General features: G+C 51.5%; 14 protein-coding genes across 14 annotated transcripts in view; 7 read left to right on the top strand and 7 right to left on the bottom strand.

The window, feature by feature from the left end:
• Positions 1-419: 419 nt before the first annotated feature.
• B9G98_04362 (DnaJ subfamily C member 7) lies at positions 420-1,889 on the top strand (the record flags this gene model as incomplete). The annotated part of the gene is made up of 1 exon (XM_024810919.1): positions 420-1,889. The coding sequence occupies one exon, from the start codon at positions 420-422 to the stop codon at positions 1,887-1,889; it is 1,470 nt and encodes a 489-aa protein (XP_024666687.1).
• Positions 1,890-2,016: 127 nt separating this feature from the next.
• On the bottom strand, positions 2,017-3,300 carry B9G98_04361 (Casein kinase I 1; the record flags this gene model as incomplete). The annotated part of the gene is made up of 1 exon (XM_024810918.1): positions 2,017-3,300. One exon carries the CDS (start codon positions 3,298-3,300, stop codon positions 2,017-2,019), a length of 1,284 nt encoding a protein of 427 aa, XP_024666686.1.
• A 385-nt stretch (positions 3,301-3,685) lies between these two features.
• Positions 3,686-4,483, top strand: B9G98_04360 (putative ribonuclease P protein subunit 3; the record flags this gene model as incomplete). The annotated part of the gene is made up of 1 exon (XM_024810917.1): positions 3,686-4,483. The coding sequence occupies one exon, from the start codon at positions 3,686-3,688 to the stop codon at positions 4,481-4,483; it is 798 nt and encodes a 265-aa protein (XP_024666685.1).
• A 25-nt stretch (positions 4,484-4,508) lies between these two features.
• Positions 4,509-5,699, bottom strand: B9G98_04359 (Choline/ethanolaminephosphotransferase 1; the record flags this gene model as incomplete). The annotated part of the gene is made up of 1 exon (XM_024810916.1): positions 4,509-5,699. One exon carries the CDS (start codon positions 5,697-5,699, stop codon positions 4,509-4,511), a length of 1,191 nt encoding a protein of 396 aa, XP_024666684.1.
• A 76-nt stretch (positions 5,700-5,775) lies between these two features.
• On the bottom strand, positions 5,776-6,507 carry B9G98_04358 (Exosome complex component SKI6; the record flags this gene model as incomplete). The annotated part of the gene is made up of 1 exon (XM_024810915.1): positions 5,776-6,507. The coding sequence occupies one exon, from the start codon at positions 6,505-6,507 to the stop codon at positions 5,776-5,778; it is 732 nt and encodes a 243-aa protein (XP_024666683.1).
• Positions 6,508-6,975: 468 nt separating this feature from the next.
• Positions 6,976-7,884, top strand: B9G98_04357 (54S ribosomal protein L40, mitochondrial; the record flags this gene model as incomplete). Its single annotated transcript, XM_024810914.1, has 1 exon — positions 6,976-7,884. The coding sequence occupies one exon, from the start codon at positions 6,976-6,978 to the stop codon at positions 7,882-7,884; it is 909 nt and encodes a 302-aa protein (XP_024666682.1).
• A 138-nt stretch (positions 7,885-8,022) lies between these two features.
• On the bottom strand, positions 8,023-11,094 carry B9G98_04356 (Exportin-T; the record flags this gene model as incomplete). Its single annotated transcript, XM_024810913.1, has 1 exon — positions 8,023-11,094. The coding sequence occupies one exon, from the start codon at positions 11,092-11,094 to the stop codon at positions 8,023-8,025; it is 3,072 nt and encodes a 1,023-aa protein (XP_024666681.1).
• A 75-nt stretch (positions 11,095-11,169) lies between these two features.
• On the bottom strand, positions 11,170-11,622 carry B9G98_04355 (Ubiquitin-conjugating enzyme E2 pex4; the record flags this gene model as incomplete). Its single annotated transcript, XM_024810912.1, has 1 exon — positions 11,170-11,622. The coding sequence occupies one exon, from the start codon at positions 11,620-11,622 to the stop codon at positions 11,170-11,172; it is 453 nt and encodes a 150-aa protein (XP_024666680.1).
• A 53-nt stretch (positions 11,623-11,675) lies between these two features.
• B9G98_04354 (Serine/threonine-protein phosphatase 2A activator 2) lies at positions 11,676-12,680 on the top strand (the record flags this gene model as incomplete). The annotated part of the gene is made up of 1 exon (XM_024810911.1): positions 11,676-12,680. The coding sequence occupies one exon, from the start codon at positions 11,676-11,678 to the stop codon at positions 12,678-12,680; it is 1,005 nt and encodes a 334-aa protein (XP_024666679.1).
• Positions 12,681-12,728: 48 nt separating this feature from the next.
• Positions 12,729-13,985, bottom strand: B9G98_04353 (Histone acetyltransferase ESA1; the record flags this gene model as incomplete). Its single annotated transcript, XM_024810910.1, has 1 exon — positions 12,729-13,985. One exon carries the CDS (start codon positions 13,983-13,985, stop codon positions 12,729-12,731), a length of 1,257 nt encoding a protein of 418 aa, XP_024666678.1.
• Positions 13,986-14,025: 40 nt separating this feature from the next.
• Positions 14,026-15,114, bottom strand: B9G98_04352 (Pre-mRNA-splicing factor PRP46; the record flags this gene model as incomplete). The annotated part of the gene is made up of 1 exon (XM_024810909.1): positions 14,026-15,114. The coding sequence occupies one exon, from the start codon at positions 15,112-15,114 to the stop codon at positions 14,026-14,028; it is 1,089 nt and encodes a 362-aa protein (XP_024666677.1).
• Positions 15,115-15,238: 124 nt separating this feature from the next.
• Positions 15,239-16,093, top strand: B9G98_04351 (Prohibitin-1; the record flags this gene model as incomplete). Its single annotated transcript, XM_024810908.1, has 1 exon — positions 15,239-16,093. One exon carries the CDS (start codon positions 15,239-15,241, stop codon positions 16,091-16,093), a length of 855 nt encoding a protein of 284 aa, XP_024666676.1.
• A 760-nt stretch (positions 16,094-16,853) lies between these two features.
• Positions 16,854-17,735, top strand: B9G98_04350 (hypothetical protein; the record flags this gene model as incomplete). The annotated part of the gene is made up of 1 exon (XM_024810907.1): positions 16,854-17,735. The coding sequence occupies one exon, from the start codon at positions 16,854-16,856 to the stop codon at positions 17,733-17,735; it is 882 nt and encodes a 293-aa protein (XP_024666675.1).
• Positions 17,736-18,223: 488 nt separating this feature from the next.
• B9G98_04349 (hypothetical protein) overlaps positions 18,224-18,257 on the top strand; it is a gene marked incomplete at both ends in the record, with an annotated part of 741 nt that continues 707 nt past the window's right edge. The window contains one exon of the mRNA XM_024810906.1: positions 18,224-18,257. This exon is cut by the window's right edge and continues 707 nt beyond it. Within this exon, the coding sequence (XP_024666674.1) occupies positions 18,224-18,257 (34 nt within the window).

Genomic DNA, 18,257 nt, shown 5'->3' with positions numbered 1-18,257 from the left:
TGTAGCCGCTGATGAACTGTGCAGAATCACCACTGCAATAAATCAACCCGCAGCATGCAAAAAGAAAATGAACGTGCAAGTGGGGAGTCTGCTAAGAACTCTATTTATGTTGATCTTAAACGCTAATTATAGAAGTGAAGATAGAAATGGCTTTCCTACAGTGCACTAAGCAGCAAATTTGTTTGATTGCTGTGGCTCAGTCACAAAGGAAGAATGGCTGTAATCAAGGCTCATCCGCGCGAATACTGTTTCTAGGCTTTCCCCTCTGTTACCTGTTTCTATTTTTCCCTCAGATCTGATGTATCCGCGTTTCAAAACCACCTAGCCAGAAGTAGTGCATGACATAATCACCTATAGTCGGCTGAGGTCATCTGAGAAGTCTCTGGAATAAATTGAATTTCCACTCTTACCTTTCACAAATGGCTGAGGTTTTAAAGGAACAAGGGAACGGTTTGTTCAAAACCGGAGACTATAGTGGAGCAGTGGAAAAGTATACCGAGGCTTTGGGTCTCGAGCCTGGCAATGCTGTATTATATGGAAACCGTGCAGCTGCGTTGATGCAGGCTCGTGAATATCTCAAGGCTTTCGACGACGCTAGCTTGTCACACCGTTTGGCACCCGAGGCATGGAAGTCTCAGCTTCGGCTTGCAAAGCTTTACACGCTACTCGGGCGACCTGACGATGCTTTAGGGCTATTTACCTGCATGAATCCACCCGCGTCAATGGGTGATGTTCTACCCGCTCAAGAGATGCTAGGCAATCTCAATCAAGCTAGGGCTATTGTTACTGACTCCCAACGTGAGTACAAATTAGGTCTTTATGCTTTAGAGTCTGCTGAGCGTCATCTGGGTCAGCGAGTTCCCACCCCACGAGCATGGAAGATTCTCCGTGCTGAACTTCTTATAAAAGGTGGACTGGTTGCTGAGGCTGGTGCAATTGCTATTCAGCTACTAAGGGAGAATTCTCAAGACCCAGAGGCTCTTGCTTTAAGAGGTAAAGTTCTCTACTACGAGGGAGACACTGCGAAAGCGGTGACTCACTTTTCTGAGGCTTTACGTCTTGATCCGGACAATTCCAATGCCCGTCAATTGCACAAGCTCGCTCGAGAGATCTCCAAGGTTCGAGAGGAGGGCAATGTTGCATTCAAAAGCCGTGACTACGCTAAAGCTCGTGAGCTGTACACTCGGGCAATTGAACTGGATCCGCACAACCGCTTCGCTGCATCCAGGCTGTTTTCTAATCGCGCAACTGTTAACATGCAACTGAAAGATTTAACAGCTGCACTAGACGACTGTGATGCAGCGCTTGATGCTGACGACGGGTTTGTGAAAGCCTTACGCACCAAAGCACGGGTGCTTGGCCAGCTCGACAGATGGGAGGAGGCCGTGCAAACTTTCAAAGAGGTATTGGAGCGTGAAGACGATCCCACCGTTCGACGGGAACTTCAAGAAGCCGAATTCGAGCTGCGGAAAGCCTCACGAAAGAATTACTACAAAATTCTCGGGGTTGAGAAAACAGCCACTGAGATTGAAATCAAGAAAGCATATCGTCGTCAGGCACTTGTGTATCACCCAGATAAGAATCCCGGCAACGAAGAAGCTGCAGAGAAGTTTAAGGAGGTTGGTGAGGCATACGAAATTCTCTCCGATGTTCAAAAACGCGGCCACTATGATTCTGGAGTCGACCTTGATCCCATGGGCGGTATGGGCGGCATGGGTGGCATGGGCGGCATGGACCCGTCGATGTTTTTCCAAATGTTTGGAGGCCAGCAACAGGGCTTTGGAGGTGGTTTCAGCCAAGGGGGCTTTGGCGGCGGCTTCAGCCAAGGAGGTTTTGGCGGCTTTGGCGGCCAGCAGTTCCAGGGCCACGGTTTCAACTACCCCATGTAATGGAATAACCTTAGCATTGCAGGCAATGCAGACATTGAGACAAAGAAAAATTAACAGACTATATTACACAGTAGCACCAAACAGCGCTGTGCGCGTATGATTAAATAACAGTTTGATAAATTGTGATTCAGTCGTCGGCGCAGCAGCAAAATACACTATACCATTTGCGCTGGCGAGGAGGCTGCTCCCCGTTTTGATAGTTTTGCGAGTACCTAGGCTGGTCACCAGCAGCTGACTCGAGCGGGGCCTGAGCAGGGGCGCCCTGGGTGGCCGGAGTAGATGACTGACGCTGATTGGGCTGCAGGTTGTTTGTATCCTGGGCGGTGCGATCAGCAGTTGCAGCAGCGGTGCGGCCGCCATCACGGCGGCTTGAGCTGCGCACGACAGCGTTAGCCGGCTGGTGAGCCTTTCCCGTGGGCTGACGGGAAGATCGGCCCTGAGGGTGGCCTGGACGACCGTAGCCGTGGAGATTGGCCCGAGGAAGCTGACTGTCCCAATTTGCGGAGTTTCCAGACTGGAGGTGGGCCCAGTCGTACTCGTTATCTTCGACCTCGCCTGTGCCGCGAAGGGCCTCAGTCATGAGGTCACGCAAATAGTCGTAATCTGGCGTTTCTTCAAAGCCCAGCTTGCGGACATAGGTGAGATATTCTTCGAACTGCTTGGGGAAGCCCTCGCAGAGCTCGCGGATAGGGGTAGTCTGTTTCTTTTCACCAATTTTTTCGTATTTTTGCTTGTTGGTTGCAGCTTTGAGGCCCTGCCAAGGCAACCCACCTTTGCGCAAAAAGTAGATGAAAACATGGCCGAGAGCTTCGAGGTCGTCGCGACGGCTCTGTTCGCGTCCCAAATGAGTGTTGATACTCATGTAGCGAGCAGTACCCGAAAGAGACTTGCGCTCACGATAAGGGATGTGCTGACGGGTGACGGGGTCACGATATAACTTGGACATACCAAAGTCTACCATGTAAATAAGAGAAGCTGTTGACGTGCCGGGACGGCCGATCAAAAAGTTGTCGGGTTTGATATCGCGATAAATAAGACTGCGCTCATGCACTGTCTGGACGCGAGAAATCATCTGCTTAGCCACCATAACCACTGTTTTCAGAGAAAACTGACGGTTACACCAGTCGAACAAATCCTCGAGACTCGGGCCCAACAGATCGATGACCAAAATATTGTGTAGGCCCTCCTGACCAAAGTAATAGACATTAGGAATACCGAGGCAGCCATAGAGTGCTTTGTAGGTACGGTATTCATCGCGCAGCTGCGGAGCGTCGCTCTTGCGAGGCTCGAACTTGATAGCCACTTGGTGGTTATTGAGCAAGTTTGTGCCGTCGAAAATGACGCCGAACGAGCCCTCACCGATTTTCTTGCCTACTCGGTAATGCACACCAACAACCGACTGACCAGACATTGCGTCGTCAATTCCAAGAAATGTGCTTTCGCTCCTGTTTGCGTCGCAGCAGTTTGTGGTGGTGAGGAGAGGGTTGGTGGGCTGCTTACTCGCTCTCGTGGCTAATAGCCCTTTGAAGTTTCTCTTCTACTCCCAAGATTAGTTTTTCCACCCTGGATTGAGCCCAAACAATGTGTCAGGGTAGGGGTTTGTCTCGACTGTACATTCCGTTCTCAATCGCTGCAGTGTCAAGCTGGGTAATCTGGCGAGGGGGAGCAGATAATGCCTCGTTTGTATATTTAGAAGCAGGCACAATTTTTAGTTTTATCCTTGTTCAGCGGCTCCGCGGGGCATCTTACTATCAATGGCTATATGAGTCTCCTACCCTTTTTCTAGCCCACGCAAAATGCAGCTCGGCAAAAATAATCTTTACCTCAGCATGCGCTACGATTTGAATGTGCCATGGCCATCTCAAGCCGCCCAGCCGGTCAAAACGGCACAAAAGGCGCTGGTGCTTTTACACGAGCTGGGATACACGGCTGTTGCGCTGAATTTTATTGTCGCTGGCAAGCTGAAGGGCGTTTCTTCACCCTTTACTGACGACGTTATGCACGAGCTGCAACGATCCGTACCCGGCGTACGCATTTTAAAACGACTGACCCTGGTTTTAGACGAGCAGACCCAGAACCAGAGCTTTGCTAGCATCGTTAGCCAGTTCGACATCGTTGCTGTGCAGCCCCAGACAGAGAAAACCCTGCAAAGTGCAGCCACAGCCTTGGACATCGATTTGATCTCCATCGACATGACTGCTCGCACACCATTTTATCTCCGCCACAAGCTTGCTTGTGCTGCGGTTAGCAGAGGTGTGCGTTTCGAAATCTGCTACGGCTCGAGTCTCGATGGCGAAGGCCGCAGGTACACTGTCTCAAACGCGATTGCTATCATCAGAGCTACTCGAGGCCGAGGTATTGTTTTGAGTTCGGGGGCCCACCAGCTGGCCAATTTCAGGAGCCCCTTTGATGCCATCAATCTGCTGACGGTTTGGGGTCTTAAATCGAGTGCTGCTCGGGATGCCATTGGCGTCACCGCCCGCCAAGCGGCTGTAAACGGACTGCTTCGGGCCAAGAGCGCCAAACAGGCCGTTATAGCCACTGTGGAGGATGCAGAGAGCGGACGGCCGACCAAAGTGCTCAGGGTTGCCTGAGCTTGATGAGAATAGTTTTATTTATTTACGTTGTCAGGCGGGGGCCGATGGTATATGCTCGGATGCCCAAGTATGAACATAGCTTGTCAATCACCATATTAGCATAGCACATAAAGTAGCCAAAGGCAAAGATAAACCACAGCCAGAGATAGGCGTATTCTGGTACAAAGTAGTTCATGTTGATGCCCAAGCGGCCGAGAATACCGTATACAAAGCCACCAAGATAGACCCACATCACGCTGAACGAACGAACGGGGAATGACTGGAAACAAAGGTGGCTGAGAATAATCGACGTGGTGACACGGGCGAATGTGAACGACACAGCCATGGTATACAAGAACAGATGGTTATTGTCCAAGACCGAGGAGACTGGACTTGACAGCCAGAGAGCAACCGACGCGACCATTGCAACGATTGGCATTGTTGTGCGAAAGGCCATTGGCAGCCTGTCCAGCTCTTTACGCTCGGCAAGAGCGGCCTTGACATTGCCAAGACATGCCGGGACGTGTGCGACTGTGACGCTCAAAATAACTATCACTCCGTACAGGGGCTTTAACCCCACGCCGAAGATTTCATTGTTCCAGATCTGCGGGCCATAAATACCTGTGACGATATGAATGACAACAACAACAAGCAAGCCCTCAGTAGGCCCATTCAAGAACCCTAAAAACAGTGTGTGTGTGTAGTATGTTTCCCAGGTGCTAAAATACATGGCAACACAAGTAGCCATAGCATTCACAGCACTGTACCAGGTGAGTCCTAGGCCCATACTTGCCGATGTGACCACGCCAGCCCAGCAGCAGTTGAGCGAGTCAATTCCATGGTCGAAAAGCTCTCCCAATGGAGAACTGGTGCCTGTCTTTCGAGCCTGTTTTCCGTCAACATTGTCCATGGTCTGGTAAAATAGCAAGCTAAATGCAAACCAAAAATATACCCACATTGGGGCTTGTGACTCGAAGTCAGAGATATAAATCTGAACCAATAGCAGATTGGAGACAATCGCGCTGATGCCGATTAGCGTGATCATGTTCGGAGCAAGCCAAGGAGGCATAAACCCCGCAACCCAAGTCCAAAACGGGTTCAGAATGTATTTGGACGTAGGCGACAAGTCTACTGACGAGTACTTGTATCGACGGAGATTCGCTAGCGACGAATCGTCTAGCAGCTCCACGTTTTCCCGCAGTGCACGCTGCTCAAACTCGAAAACGTGTTCCATGACAAAGCTCCATTCGCTCGGACAGGCTTAAAGGATTTGGTATTTTCATGCTAACACCCTAAAACTACACCAATAACTACTCAGCTCGTGAAGCAAGACGCATTGCTCCGTGCCTGCGCACTTCCTTGTCCATAACCTGTCGTAGTACTTTACATCCCTCTACGCCGAGCTCGAGGGCCGGAGGCAGTCTATCCAGACCCAGTCTGCGTTCGAGAATGAGTAGTGAGATTTTGTCTGTCTCGCCAACAATGCCGACGGTGACGCTGGCCAGTTCTGTCTCTTCAACGTTGTTGGGATCTAGCAATGGTGTTTGATCAAACAAAGCAACGCTGCAGGCACTAACGTATTCGTACATGGGTAACCCGGCGTCAATAAGAGCCAAGGTCATTGCATTAATACAGCACGATAGAAGCCCGCCGTCCTGAGCAATTACAGTGAGCGAGCATACGATTTCTGTGCGGGGATGTAAGTGGGTAAGAACTGCTTCTTCAAACAGGTTTTGCAGGTTTGCAGACATCTCCTGCAATCTGCGATCATTAGTGACATGTTTTGATCGCTCAGTTGTTGAGAATGGAGCGACTGTGACGCTTACACTAAGGGTAGCCTTTTCACGAACCCGGCTTCGTGTTTCAGGCTCCTGAGGGCCTTGGACAATGCACACAACCTTCGAAGCGCCCATCTCTACAACCGCACTACCATCTGCGCTTTTAGAGTGCGTATTTATCCCACATTTGATGTGTCTGAGTTCGTTCCAACGCCGTCCATCTGCCCGCAGACCTTCTGGCGAATATATTTCAAATCGAGACATGACAAAGCGGGTCGATCCGATAGAGTTAAGTTAACGGCGTGCTTGTGGGTCGTGGACGCACGTTTAAATTGGGTTTCAAAACAAATGCTTCTGAAATAATAAGCTAGGGTTGCTGTTGGTTTGAGGAACAAAAAAATAATTTAGATGGCGACACCAGCAGGACTCGAACCTGCGCGGGAATATCCCAAAAGATGCCCGAACAATAATTCGAGTCTTTCGCCTTAACCGCTCGGCCATAGTGCCTAAAACCCTCCTACAAAGGCCCAGTTAGCAGCTATATACGGTCACCTATGTCAACTAGGTCAATTGCGATACTTCGCACACCTCGAGCTCAAACCGCCATTCTTCCCTTCCCTCTCTGACCTTACCAACACCTCGTCCACCAGCACTACCTCGACAAACCGCGCATCCCCCCGCTTATCTAATTCACAACTTTTTTCAGTCGTCGTCGGTTAGTAATTTTCATCCATGGTGAACCCGCGATACATCAAGCAGCTCAAGAACCTGCGGGGAAAGGAGTTCTTCAAGAGCGTCAAGCTCACGCAAGGCTCTCGTGCTGCGGGTACGGAGATTCCTGAGGCTGCAATCGTCGAGCCCTCGAAGAGACTAGCCAGCAAACAGCTGCCGTTTATGCGTGGTGATCGCGTTCAAATTCGTTCGGGCCCCGATAAGGGCAAAGTCGGGCTTATTATCGACCGCTACCCGAATCTTGGTAATGCGTTTTATGTTGCTGGTGTTGGTTCGCTCAAACTCATTAACCCCATCGAGAACAAGTCGATGGGCGATCCCGACCAATATGAGCCGGTGGTCGACAACTACAAGGTGTTTGACTATGAGGACCTCCGGCTGGTCTCGAAGATCAAAAACGAGCAGGGCCAGGATGAAGACGTGGTTATTCACTCGCTGGAGTTGGGCCCCGAGGAGTACGACTCTCTGTCCAACACCCACCTCCGCCGAAGATTCGCCAAATATGACCCTCAGCTGGTGATTCCATGGCCCACAACTAAAGTCAAGCCTACTGAGGGTGCTGAAACAACGAATGCTACCTATGCTGACTTGAGAACATACTTTGTGCCCTCGGCGCTCGAGTCTCCTTTGCCTATTGGCGCTGTTGATCAGATCACCAACGTCAACAACCGCTACAAGCGGGATCGCTATGCACCCAGGATCACAGCTGCTCAGCTTGAGCGCAGCATGGCGCCTCAGATGCCGCTTCCACCCAAAACTCGCAAACTGCTTGCTGACCTCGAGGCGATGCCTAAACCGGCCCCTACTGTGTTCACCCCTCAGATGCAAGAGTTTATTGGTGCTGAAATCAAGAAGGGCCTTGAGCGTCGCGCCACAAAAGAAGCAGCAGCCCTCAAAACCTATCAATAGGTATGTAAATAGCGCAGCGATAGTGCAACAAATATTATTCTTCCCCTGCAAGGCTGATCTACAAGAATTAAAAGAGTAATTCGCTTGAGGAAAGCTATTTTATGACAAAATGCAAATAAACAAAACAATGCCGAGAAATCAGGACGCTGATTTTACCAAGAAATCGTAGAAATAGCGCTTAAAGTCTTTAGCGGGTGCCATAGCAAGTTGGTTCACAAACCCATCAACCAATGGAGAGGCAAGTCCTGCAGCTCGCAGATACTTGGCGACCACCTCCATATATCTAGGTCCTGCAGCCTCGTAGCAAGCCTTTTGGAGCCCGCCAAGCTCTAAGACAACAAGTCTGGTTTGCGCATCTTTTAGGCTGAAGCCGGGTTTGGTCGTAAGGGTCCAGCATAGCTCAGTGAGCTTTTCGTAGACAAAGTCGCCTTGGAAAAGAGCAACTGGCTGGCCGGCACCAAAATTATCAGCGGCAACCCGGCCAGTGCCCCAAAGTTGAACAATCTTTGCCAGGGCAATCACCGCTTGGCGCTGATTGCTAACATCGTTTTCTGCGGTTTGAGAGTAATGTATTAAGCTCTCCATGACTGACTCGAAGACTGCCAAGTTACGTTCGACCAAGAAAACGGCGCCGAACCGGTTACTTAGCAGGTTGCTAATGAATGCCAAGTACAAGCGGACCAGGTCTTTACGAGCAACTTGGGCATCGGTTGAGCCGCTCTGAGCTTCAACAGCAGTGCTTTGCAATCGAGAAAATACCCGCTCGAGTAATGGAGCAATTAATGAAGTGAACATATCAAAGACTGTAGCATCCGTTCGGAAGACATGAACCAGCTGACCCGAGAAGCTAAGCAAATCACCCATTTCCTCCGGGCACTCACTGTGGGTTAGCAAAGAATTAACAAGTCTCGAGACTTCCATAATAATTTGAGATCCCATTAGTCCAACCAGTCGTGAAATAGCGTGCCGGCACGCTTCACGTACTTGAGGTACGTCGTAGAGCACTTCAACCACAGCCGCGACAGCTGCAGCGGCACTCCGCATCTCAGACACAGTGGCAAACTCGCCCTTTTGTCCCCTGTCGGCACCAACAACATCGGCAACACCGCGTGCAAATGTCCCGAGAGCCATGATATCATGATGGGCTCGAAGGTACGCGAGCTCAGCCGCTTCTGTTCTTCGAGCTTCACGAGCCTGCTTGGCCGAAGAAACTGCCTGCTCGATATCTCCGAATAAAACTCTCAATAGCTCGGCAGCTTCTGAGCCTGCTTGTTCACTCAGCATACCACAAAGCTCGAACAAATAAAGCTGAGCGTCGAACTCGAGGTTGGGATTGGTTTCGTCGTCGCTGCTATCGTCGGCAGGCTTGGGAAGCTGAACCTCAACATGTAAAAGGGGCATGACTGAGCGTAAGATCTGCGATGAGATATCGCTGCTAGGCTCGAGAAGTCTGCGAACAGATTTTACAACCCTGAATAAGAGATACCAACTGCGCACTCGAACAGCAGGATCGCGGTTATGTACACCAAGAGGCGACAAAAACACCTCTAGAGTTTTGAAAAGAAGGTCTCGGTTGTCACTTGTAAAGAAACCGGAATGACGATGAACTAACTCCATGTACCATAGCTGTACGGCGCCATGAGGGGTCTGGATGACATCAGAGCAAACCATTGCCCTGAACAGCTCGAAAAGGACCTGCTGGGCCCTTGACTCGGCTCCTCGGACCGCACGACCGACTCCGCCCTTGAGGATATCGCCAAACGCAGCAAGCTCGTAGAGCCCCAGCTCGGTTTGTTGCCAGGGCTGTTCGCGCAGACCAGAGAGCTTTACCGTGACAAATTGGGCAACATCGTCCATAAACATGTCCACATCGATGGTGGCAATTTGCTCCTGGAGCACCTTGAGCTTGGATCTCAGCTGCTGGAACTCGGCTTCATCCTCATCGTCCTGCCCTGCCCATTCAGCCTCATCGTCGTAAACCGACTTGGCAATAATATTACTGAGGAGATGTTTGAGCAGGAGTCTACGAGATTCTGGAATGAAGGTCGCTGGAGGAGGAAAGTCTACAAACTGACCAAAGTTATTTTTGGTCAGCTTGGAGGTGTCAAGTTGGGCCTGCCGACGCTTTGTATCTTTGCGGACATACTGCAAATAGTCGTTGATGCAGGGAATAACCTGTATAGAAGTGTCATCACACTCATTGCGCAGGTAGCCAATAATTACGGGCATGAGCTCCACCAGGAGTTCCTCTGCCTTGGCACGAACGTCTTCGTTGATTTCATCGCGGTCCATAATACGGCATAGTTCGCTACCAACAATGTTGGCCAGATAAGCGACTCGCTCGTCGAATGTAAGGTCACCTGCAGCGGCTGGCAACTCGCGCAGTAGCTGAGTGAGGTTGAGAAGGATGATAAGTTCGAGCTTGTTTTCAGGGGGCATTTTTTTGGAAATAATTTCGCCAATAGTGGCACACGCAGCCACCCGCACCTGCGGATTAGTGAGTTGCTTGAAAATAAGCTCGACCAGGGCAGCGTTGCCGACAATAAGGGAAATCTCGATCCACGAAACCCATCCGCCGGTGACTCCCAGAGCCCCCTCAACGATCTCCATGTTTGATTCCGAGTATTCATGCAAAATGGACCCCAGAGACAGAACCAGCTGGGCCATGTCCTGGGCTCTGATCTGGTCCTTGAGGGCGGAGTTGCGCTGGGTGACTTCAGGCTCCCGAATGATGAGTGCGTCACCGATCTCCTCGTGGACTGACTTGAGCACGCGAAGATACAGATCGGTGGCCTTGGCGTTACCTGAAGCAATCCGCTGGAGATCAGTGAAGAAAGTCGACCACGTAGACTGGTAGAGCAGGACAAACAAAAAGGCAAGAGTCTGGGCAAGCTTGTTGCGGGTATGAGAGGGCAAACTGGGGCCGTCTTTCTGCACCATTGCGGTAACAAACTCCCAGAGCTTGGTTCGCACAATGTTCAACTCCGCAGCGCCGAGGCGGGGCAGAGCGGCGTCCAGCACCTGATAGCCAAAAAACACCGCCTCGGGCAGCCTTTTTTCGGGCTCGACGACAATGGCCAGCCCAGCTTGCCACCCGTCTGCAGAGTCTCGGACCTCATTGCAGTATCCAATGGCTTGCTGCCTCAAAGCAGGGTCGCCAGTGCCTTGCAGCGCGATACCTATCGCGTTTTCCAGCTGTTTGATGTCCATGCAAAAATTATGTCACCCCAAAGCCTGCAGTCAAATACGCTTTCAGTTTAGGGTTGTAAGAAGCGGTAGAGGGCACTATGGCTGAGTATATACTTTTTTATAATAGTTGACGAGCTGTTCGTAGCCGGTGATTTCGCCGGAGCGGACGAGGTTGGCTGCGTCGATGTTTAGGGGGCTATCTGGTTCGGGGTCGGACAGCATTGCCTGGATGGCGAGAAGAGCCGACGCCAGTGTCCACGCCGGCGTCCACTGGGTTTTGAGCACGTCAATGCATACCTCACCTGTTTCGAAATGGATGTTGGGATGGCAAATCCGCGTCTCGAACTGCATGGTGGGTGGATCAATAGGGTAGCTGGTTGGGACCTTGATGCGCACCCTCCACTTGCCTCCCTCGTACGGGGTGTTCTCGGGGCCCAGCAGTATAGCGCTCCAGTCGTAGATGTCCGACTCGCTGGGCTCCAGCAGCTCGAGGGCCGGCGACGGTGAGGCTATTATCGCCTGGTGCTCTCTTAACAATCGCTTCGCCATCGCAATGTGGGGGAGAAGACTGCTCGCTGCCGCTGACAAAACCGACCTCTTCAATGAAACCCGTTCGCCGGATCGCTACGAACGAGGACCTGGACAAGTTCCGAGAGAGCCCGACCTACGGTGATTTGTTGGGCTTTGTTGAATCGCTGAATGCGGCGTGTTTCGGCCACGAGCTTGGTCCTGACGGGAACGAATCAGAAACAGTCCTGAAACTGCGGGCCCTCGTAGGCGAGGTGGCTGCCGCGGTCGACAGACACCCGTCTGGAGAACAGAGCTCGCGGTTCGGAAAGCCCGAGTTCCGTGATTTCTACGACGATGTCGAGAGCCATATGCTGCAATGGCTCGAGCCGTTCGATTTGGGAAACTCCGCAGAGGAAGTGGCGACCTACGTTGTCGAGTCGTGGGGTAATCGCAAACGCATTGACTACGGGTCTGGCCATGAGCTCAATTTTGTATGCGCACTGCTGTGTCTCCAAAAATTGGGCAAACTGAGCACTCAGGATCACCGCAATCTCGCGCTCGATGTATTTGCAGATTACTTGACCGTGATGAGGAAAATCCAGAAAGAGTACTGGCTCGAACCCGCCGGCTCACATGGTGTTTGGGGTCTTGACGACTACCACTTTCTTCCGTTTCTGCTGGGCTCTGGCCAGCTTGTGCCCCACAAGTATTTACGTCCCATGTCGATTCACGATGAAGACATGGTCGACATGTACGCCAGCAAGTACTACTACTTTGGCTGCATCAAATTCATCAATTCTGTCAAAACGGCGTCGCTCCGGTGGCATTCGCCCATGCTCGATGATATTTCTGGCGTCAAAAAGTGGGAAAAGGTCAATTCCGGTATGCTGAAAATGTATCGAGCAGAAGTGCTGGGCAAACTGCCCATTATGCAGCATTTTATGTTCGGGTCAATAATACCTGCTCCCGAGGGCATGACCCCTCCTGATCAAGTAGGCGATACCCACCAGCACGATTTGTTCGACTGCTGCGGCATCCCTGTGCCCTCTGCGGTTGCCGCTGCGGCCGCCGAGCGGAGAACCATTCCGTTTGATTAACCTTAAATACATATTCATGTACAGATATTATTAAAAAAATAAATATATTTACCAAGCGAACCGCAGCTGGGCCGGAGTGAAGACGGGAGGCTTCCACTTGAGTTTTGTCGGGTCGATGCGGTGGGCTTTTTTGGCCTTTTTCTTCTCGTAGCGCTCAATGGCCGCGCTCGTCAAGCAGATCACATGCTGGCCACGGTAATACCGTATCATGCTGTGGGCCTGTAAAGTGTGCATAATGTCGGCGCTGGTGAAGGCTGTTTGGGCGCTGAGTTCTTCAATGGTGGTGTCCGGCTTGCCTCCCTCTACAAGCAGCTCAATCAAAATGTCCGACCAATACGACCGGTAACTAATGAGACCCAGGTCACTCAGGGGCTTTTCAGGAGACCCGAGCTTGCCCTCGATCTTGGACAAGTTATAGCTGAAATCAATCAGAACTTTGCCGTAGCCAAATCGCTGGTATGGGGGCAAGCTCAGAATACATGCAACATTGTATCCCTCCGCGCACTCTTTCTCTTTACTAAAGTAGCCCACCAGGTGGTGGCCGTACTCATCCCTGGTGCACATGCAGTAAAACAAAAACGGGTCGACATCGTAGTACAGTGTCTTGTGGTCCAGGAACAGTTTTGAAAGCAAGCACAGGTTACGACACCATGTGCGTTGCAGTCTGCCGTCGATTTCGTAAAACGAGAACTTTTCGTCACGATAAATCTCATTGCCGGGCGGATGGCGTAGTGTGTACTTTTGTCTGAACCGTTCGAATCGGAACTTGGAACCGAAATACTGCAACGAAAACTCGCAAATGTAAATCTCATCTTCCTCGCTCAACTCTTGCGGGTACGGACTGAAATACCACGGCTCAATTTCGTAGCCGCCAAAAACAACTTTGTTGATGTTTCGCACACGGGCCACCTCTGAGTGGTTTTGAACCATTGACCCGGATGTCCTAAGCCGTTCGATCTCCTGCTTGGGGTCGAATTGCGGCTCAGCTTCACCAACGTCAGTAACATCTGTACTTTCCGCTTCAGGAGCCGGCGTTGCGGTGGCACTTTGACTTCCTCCAGGCGTCTTCCTTTTCTTGTCCTTGGAATCCTTCTCGGGTTCCTTTTTCTTAGGGAACTCAACGGGCCGGTTCAAGTTCAAGCGCGTCTCATCTATCCATTCGTCCAAGCGTTTGTTCCAGCCCTCGTAATGAACATAAAACTCAACCTTGCCCTTTCTCAACCGCTCCAACAGCAGCTCCGCTTTGTGTTCTGTGCCCTCATCACGCCGCACAAACACCTTGGCGCCAATAAGTTTGTTTGTCATACGGGTAAGTTTTCACAACCCTCGCCCTAGACATCTGCCGCTAGTCAGCCGGCCCCCAGACTTTGATTGATTTATCGGCTTCACCGGTGAGAAGACGAATTCCTGATTTGTCGAATGATGAGCAAAGAATGCCCGACTCTTCTGCAATTGAGCCAGGTACAGGCGTCGTTTGTGTTTGAAACACCATTTCCATAGTGTTGTAGTCGTAAAAGTTCAGGGTACCATCATCACCTCCGGCAAATAACAAATCGTCAACACTCAACGACAGAGTGTTGGTTATTCGCGGCTTGTCGGCCTTAAAGTCACCCATGAATGCAGCGGCCGGAAGCTGCCATTTCTTGATGGCATCGCGGTCCGCACTCATGAATGTGAACTCTGTGGGGTGGATCAGCACGGACCGAACAGATTTGGTATGGTGGGTGAGAGTCTCCACACATTTTCCAGCTGCAAGGTCCCAAAGACGGACGGTGCTATCCTGTGAGCCTGAAACGATCTGCGGATCGACTGCCTGACACTGAACCGAATTGATGGGGCCGCGGTGGCCCTGCAAGACATGGATCTCATGGCGAGTGCGAATGTCCCAAACCCGGACAACGCTGTCCCTTCCCGCAGTCACTAAAACGTTCAGTGTGGGATGTAAGCTGAGAGAATAAACACCAGATAGGTGACCATGGTAGTCCCTGACCACGCGATTGGACTCCAGATCCCAGCATTTCACCGTCTTATCCTCTCCAGCACTAAACAAATACGGCATACGGTCCGACACTTCTAGTGCCCGCACTCCCATTATATGGCCCGTCAAAGTCAATCGCAGTTTCCCGGAGGCCAGATCCCAGACCTTGATGGTATGATCTGCAGAACCCGTCGCGAACCATTGGTTGTCAGGCTCAACACATATACTCTGGACCCACCCTTCGTGGCCAGTGATCACTCGCAAAAGTTTCCATGAATCGTGCTTCGCCAAGAAGCCAACCTGCGCGCTGGTTCCCTCAGCAGGCTCATTTGATTTCGGGGCAGCTGGAAGAGTCTTCACTGCCAGCTCGGGCTTTGCGTATGTGCGACGCAAAACTGACAGCCGCGTGGACTTCCCTAGACCGGTTTCCTCCCAGGGACCGTATTCAAAGTTCATTTAACCGAGTGGTTGGTTGATTCCCCCCTAGTTTTCCCTATAACCCCTCCTCTTCGCTTAGTCATTCATCTCGACTTTAGGTGGCGCTGACAAACGGCAACGTTTGCCCTTCAACAGTTGAAACATGTCTCGCGCGGCTTCAGGATCGTTGGGCGGATTGATTTTACCGTTTGCAGCGCTGTATCTTGCCGGACAGTCTATTTACGATGTTGGCGGTGGCACTCGGGCCATTATCTTTGACCGGTTGTCTGGTGTCAGCCCCAACGTTACTGGAGAAGGCACCCACTTTTTGATTCCCTGGCTGCAAAAGGCGATTCTGTTCGACGTCCGCACTCGCCCCCGTAATATTACTACCAGCACAGGTTCCAAGGATTTGCAAATGGTTTCTTTGACCCTCCGTGTGCTCTCTCACCCGGACATTCCCAAGCTGCCCCAGATCTACCAGAGCCTTGGCCTCGATTACGACGAGCGTGTGCTGCCTTCAATTGGCAACGAAGTGCTCAAGAGTATTGTCGCCCAGTTCGATGCTGCCGAGCTCATTACCCAGCGTGAGGTGGTTTCGCAAAAGATTCGCGAAGATCTCCGCCGCCGTGCTTCCGAATTCGGCATTGAGCTCGAGGACGTTAGCATCACCCACTTGACGTTTGGCCGCGAGTTCACCAAGGCAGTTGAGCAGAAGCAAATTGCCCAACAGGACGCCGAGCGTGCCCAGTACCAGGTGCAGAAGGCCGACCAGGAGCGCCAGGCTGCTGTCATCCGTGCTGAGGGTGAGGCAGAGGCTGCCGAAGCTATTTCCAAGGCTCTGGCCAAGGCGGGTGACGGTCTCATCAAGGTCCGTCGTCTCGAGGCCGCCAAGGATATTGCCACCACTCTCGCTCAGGCTGGTCCCAATGTTGCCTACGTTCCCTCGGGCAGTTCGGCTGATGGCGAGGGCAAGAGCTCTGGTTCAAGTCTACTGCTGAATGTTAATGGCCGCTGAGCTTCTTTTTGTACATACACACTATAGTTACAGCACTGCCTTATGTTAGATAAATTCTGTTGGCGACTGGACGGCACCCTGTCGTTTCCTACGCAACAGCCTTGCTTACGGGCTTAGTTGCATACGCGGCCGCAGCGTGACCGTCAGAACGTCAGCTAAAGTGCTGGTCACGTCGCGTGTTCCATTTCGGGTGGACCATGCAACCCCCTGCAGTCTGTCTTTCGTGATTTTAGTCAGACACCAAGAAAGTCCTTTGATCGAACGGTCTGGGGCGAATATACGAGATTGTAAACAAGAATATACGCGCTGATCTGCTATATTATAGCTCATTGTATCTCTGAGATGACAACTAGCAAACTCTTTTTGTTTTTCCACCCACTGGGGTGATCCTTTCCCCTTTTGGCAAGAGCAGCACGTCTTGCCGAATTAGTTTTTGGCATTACGTGATCGGGTCGGCTCAGCAGGTGCTGCAGCAGGGTGCCTGATGGGTTTTTCATCTATTGCCGATGGGAAAGTCAAAAGCAGGCTGCTGTCGCGCCGTAGTATGGTCATTACATAGTTTATCTCATTGATATTGGTTTACTATTAACTGTTTCACCCCCTATCCCTATATACTCAAGGCTATTTCTGCGCAAGCAAATAGTGTCCCACAATTTGTCGAGGGCTTGGGTTTTATGGACCCTGCATACCCGCCGAGGCCAAGGTATAAAACACTCGCAGCGCCCCCAACAAGCAGATTTTTTCACATACTACATTGACGATGCTTTCTCAGATCACCATTATCGCTGCTTTGTACTCCTTGGTCGCCGCCGACGCCGCTGGGGCCATTAGCTCTCTCCAGAGCATCGTCGAGGACCTTGATTCGAAGGTTCAGTCATGGGACTCTGCTGCCGGTCTTCAGGGTGCCCTTGTCATCCAGGCTGATATCCCCAGCTTGACTGATGCCGTTGCTAATTTGAGCTCTGAGCTCCCCAGCAGTGTCGATAACGACCAGGCCAAGACCCTTGTTTCCAACTTGGCTCCTCTGGGTGCTGCGATCTCTGCTCTGCTCAACGACCTTGCCAACAAGGCCAATGACTTCCAGAGTGTTGGCGCCACCGAAATCGTCAAGGGTGACATTAGCGAGTTGGCCTCCCCCGCCGCTGATGTCGTCTCCAAGGCTATTAATGGTCTCCCCACTGATGCTGACAGCGATGTTCTCGGCTCCGCCTCCAGCATCGTTAGCGTTGTCTCTGCTGGTTTCTCCACCGGTGCTGAGGCTTTCGGTGCTCCTACCGTTGCTTGGCCCGTTGTCAACGTCGGCGATGCTTCTGCCGCTGCTTCTGGTGCTTCTTCTGCAGCTGCCTCTGGTGCTTCTTCTGCTGGCTCCGCTGCCGCCTCCGATGCTGCCTCTTCTGCTGGCTCCGCTGCCGCCTCCGATGCTGCCTCTTCTGCCGCCAAGTCTGATGCCGCCGTCACCTCGGCTGCCGAGACCTCCTCTGCCGCTAAGTCCTCTGCCAAGTCTTCCAGCGCTTCTAACTCTACCAAGACTTCTTCTAAGAGCTCCTCCTCTTCCTCCTCCGACAAGTCCTCTAACGCTGCCGTCTTGACCACTTACGGTGTCGGAGCTGCCCTCGCCGGCGCTGTTGCCATGCTTTTGTAAAAAAACCAATACACTAACACGTATCTAAATTAATTTTACGTCTATCAGGCATGTCTGCATTGATACCATCTTGCAATCTTTTCGGTCTATTTTGAGCTTGATCTTTGAGTGTGACACACCATCTGTAACAGGTCGAGCGAAGCAGCCGAATGAGAATGGGCAAGTGTCATTTTTTTTCAGTAGCTCTTTCACCAGCCTGCTCCTGAAATCTCACTTTTCACTGACCTCCTTCGCCAAGACCATCAATTCTAGGTCAAGTCTGGATCGCTCCCAACCCTGCCGTTCATCACCGCTCGCAGGGATGTCATGTTAGTGCTGCCCCAGCCGGCGTTGCTGTTGCCATGATTTTGCGAGCATTAACCCGCCTTTTTTTTTATCCTGGTTGGATTAATTGCGAACATACTAGTTTCGAGTGCTCCGTCTGTTTTTCCTTTTTTTGTTTAGGTATTTCCATAAATAGCTGCGCATTAAATAGCGCATTACTGTGCATGGCTCGCCGCCCGTCGGTGCTCGTCACTATCA

This window comes from Wickerhamiella sorbophila (genome assembly GCF_002251995.1).
Source record: "Wickerhamiella sorbophila strain DS02 chromosome Unknown contig2, whole genome shotgun sequence".
Classification (NCBI taxonomy): domain Eukaryota; kingdom Fungi; phylum Ascomycota; class Dipodascomycetes; order Dipodascales; family Trichomonascaceae; genus Wickerhamiella; species Wickerhamiella sorbophila.
Note: the sequence above shows the minus strand (reverse complement) of the source record. Positions and strands in the feature narration are given on the sequence as shown.